Below are 3,061 nucleotides of genomic sequence, written 5' to 3' on the forward strand. Positions count from 1 at the left end.
CACAACGCTAGTGAACTTTTAACAGGGATCCTCTTCAATGCTGACATTTTAACATAACTGGCTCATGCACAATGTGTTTCTTTAGCACGGAAATAATGAAGAGGGACATATACCATATATAAATATATGTATGTGTATACACCATTTATGTTTCACGTATGCATGAACACTCTTAAAGTTCCCTCAAACTTTTTGTTCTTTATATTTAAGAGCCATTATTCACTGAAGAAAGCAACAGCAGTTCTTGGAACAGATAATGTTGTTGCAATGAAGTGTAGTAAAAGGTAAGACATACCACGCGTATCAAGAATGTTTTGTTGCACTTAAATTTCTCTGACGCAATATGTCTTTGGTTCTGTTTCCTAATGGGAATCCCATTTTGTAAAATGAACTCTGACTGTCTTGGACAAAAGTTGCTGTTCATAAAAACAGGGTTCAGTTTTACAAGTTCTTTTTGTAGGTCTTTATTCAGGTCACTTTAAGTAAAAAGTGGCTGTTGTGCCTGAGGAAAAAATGGAGTAAGAACTATTGAACTCTCCTAGCTATATTCTACAATCTCATTACTTATTTACCTCTAGAAGATGGTGCTCTTTGGTGTGAATCAAAGTGGCAGAAAGTGTTTTGGGCAGAGAATGGGACTGGGTGCTTTTACCACCTTCTGTGCAAACAGCAGTGCGTTACTCAGCCATTTCAGGAAATGTGGAGAAAAAAACCAATGTGGGATAAGATAGGTAGGTAGATAGATTCCTCCTTTCTTAACTCAGCCTTTCCAGGGGTGTGATAATTTTCCGGGTGCTCCTACATGTAATACATTAGTCTGGTTAGGGGCAGTAGCAGCTGAAGAGCTTGTGGTGGGCTGGGAGGCCCTTGCTCGTATCAGAGTCCCTCCTTGGGGTGCAGGTGGGAGTGCAAGAGACCTGCCTTTGCTTTCCAACCAAAACGATTCACACAAAGGGATTTGGGTGTGCTGGAGCAGATGGTGGGGTACTGACCTCTTAAGCTAGGGCAGCCTTGGCTGGAGTCTTGTCTTCTGAGCTTCTGTCCCACTACCATTTTCAGTCTGCCTGAATTATTTTCATTTTAGACCTCTGCTGTTTTGTTTAGAAGGTTATTTTCCTCCTCACTGGAAAGTGACCTTTTGCCCTCTGCATAAGTCTAGTGGAACAGATGCAGTAGCGGTTTTAAGGAGAGGTTTACAGACATATTTATTTTCTATTCATTGCTCTTGGAATATGTGCAGGGCTTTAGGGCAGACCTTTTTAGTGCTGCTTCAGGCTTTTTCTTGTTAAAAGAAAGTTTAAGTTGCATTTCATTGGAGAGAAAAAAAAATTCCAATATCCACACCACCTATTACCGAATTCTTCATTATTTCCTGGCATTGTCAAAATGCAAACTGGGAGTCTTGCAGGAGGAAAACCTCTCACCTTGCTCTCTTTACAAACTGTGTGATGCTCAGTGTGCTGTCAAGCTCTGGTGAGAAGCATTCAGGAAGCATTAGGGAGTAGGACGAGAGGAGTCTGTTTGTTTCTTAATCTTACATAATGGATGAGAACTAAATGTTTGTGTTTCAACTTTGATACCTTTCTTCACATTTTCTTCTCTGCTTAATGCAGCATCTTGTGAAAGCTACATGGAACTCCGTTTGTAGTACCTGTATTTAGAAAGTAACATTCTTTTCTGTGAAGCTCTCTGCTTCAAGGTTTATCCTTTTTTCTATAATTGGATTATTAAGGTTGAGATGTCCTTGGCATTTAAGAGGGCAGCTCCCACTACTCAACATACATACATGTTCCCACCCTCCCCCCGATTCCCAGAAATTGAAGGCATTGCTGTAGATTCCCCTTTGGCTCCTTGACCACATTCATTTTTGAGAACACAGAGCAAACTGAAACATTTCCAGATGATGTATTTCTCTCTGTACTCTGAAACATGGTAGGTAATTCAGAAACTTAGCACATTCTGATGTCAGTAACCTTTCTTCACTGATACTCAAAACTCAGATGGACTCCTCCCTCTCCCAGGGCCACAGGGAATCTCTGCTGGGGTGCCCGTAGCACCTCCTCCTGCTCTCCCCTCATGCAACCTTGCCACTGCTGCTGCCAGCACCTGGGCACCTGCATCTAGCGCAAAATTTAAAAAGTGAAATTAATGTAATCACATTGAAATTTTAAGTAAGGACATTGAAAAAGCAGAAAATACTGGGTTTCGAAGGTTTTGCACTGAAGGAGGCTTGGGTATGACAGTTGACTTCTCCTAGTTTGGGGAAGAAGCCCCCTGGACCATAAATGGCTTTAAAAGGCGGTTTCTTAGTAAATGTAGTTATCCATAGGGTAAATACTAAGGAAAAGGTTGGCTATAGTCCTATGAGGCAGTATGGATCAGCAAATTGGTACTTCAGCTTCTTCCTGCCAACCCAACTCACCTCAGTGATGAGGCAAGGGTGGCTGCTGCACGCCCTGGTCTCACCCACGCCTGGAGCTGAGGCTGTACGTGATCAAAGACAGCAAGAGAGCCACCAAATACCTGCAAAAGGATTGTAACCATCTCTATGCGCAAGTGGCATATGATCACTTTTTACAAAAGTATAGGTAGTTCTTGGATGAAAAGGAGATGAGGAAGATGAACTTGGGAATCGGTTCTTCCTCTAACGCTGTTTTTTATTTTTCTCAACAGTTTTGATGATGACATGAAACTACGGCTGGTGAAATTTGCAGATGATATGAACTTAGTAGCATGGTAAATAATAATGAACATAGTTTGTGCACTATGAATAGTCCTAGAAGTAGAATCTGATACCTGATTCTCTGTATATTTAAAGACTAATCGGAAGAATAAATTACATTATTCTCTTTGCTTTTTTTTTTCCTCAATATTTGACACTGGGAAAATTATTCCAACTGATTTGGAGGCTGAAATACTGAAAATCAAAAGATGAGTTGTTGTTTTGACTCTCATTTTTAATGTTAATGTGGAGCTGAATCCAACAATGCTATCTGAAATGTGGCAGCATTAACTCACATAAAATTGTCATTGATACTGATTGTAAAAGACAGAGCAGGAT

At 40.6% G+C, this 3,061-nt stretch overlaps 1 protein-coding gene across 1 annotated transcript in view; it reads left to right on the forward strand.

Annotated features, from left to right (window-relative positions):
- The window catches only part of LOC104169340 (glutamate decarboxylase 1-like), a gene marked incomplete at its 5' end in the record, with an annotated part of 13,175 nt that extends 10,240 nt beyond the window's left edge, over positions 1-2,935 (forward strand). The window contains 2 exon segments of the mRNA XM_009710240.1: positions 209-285; positions 2,882-2,935. Of these exon segments, the coding sequence (XP_009708542.1) occupies positions 209-285; positions 2,882-2,935 (131 nt within the window).
- Between the last annotated feature and the right edge of the window lie 126 nt (positions 2,936-3,061).

The sequence above is a fragment of the Cariama cristata genome, unplaced genomic scaffold, assembly GCF_000690535.1.
Source record: "Cariama cristata isolate BGI_N322 unplaced genomic scaffold, ASM69053v1 scaffold7271, whole genome shotgun sequence".
NCBI classification, from domain to species: domain Eukaryota; kingdom Metazoa; phylum Chordata; class Aves; order Cariamiformes; family Cariamidae; genus Cariama; species Cariama cristata.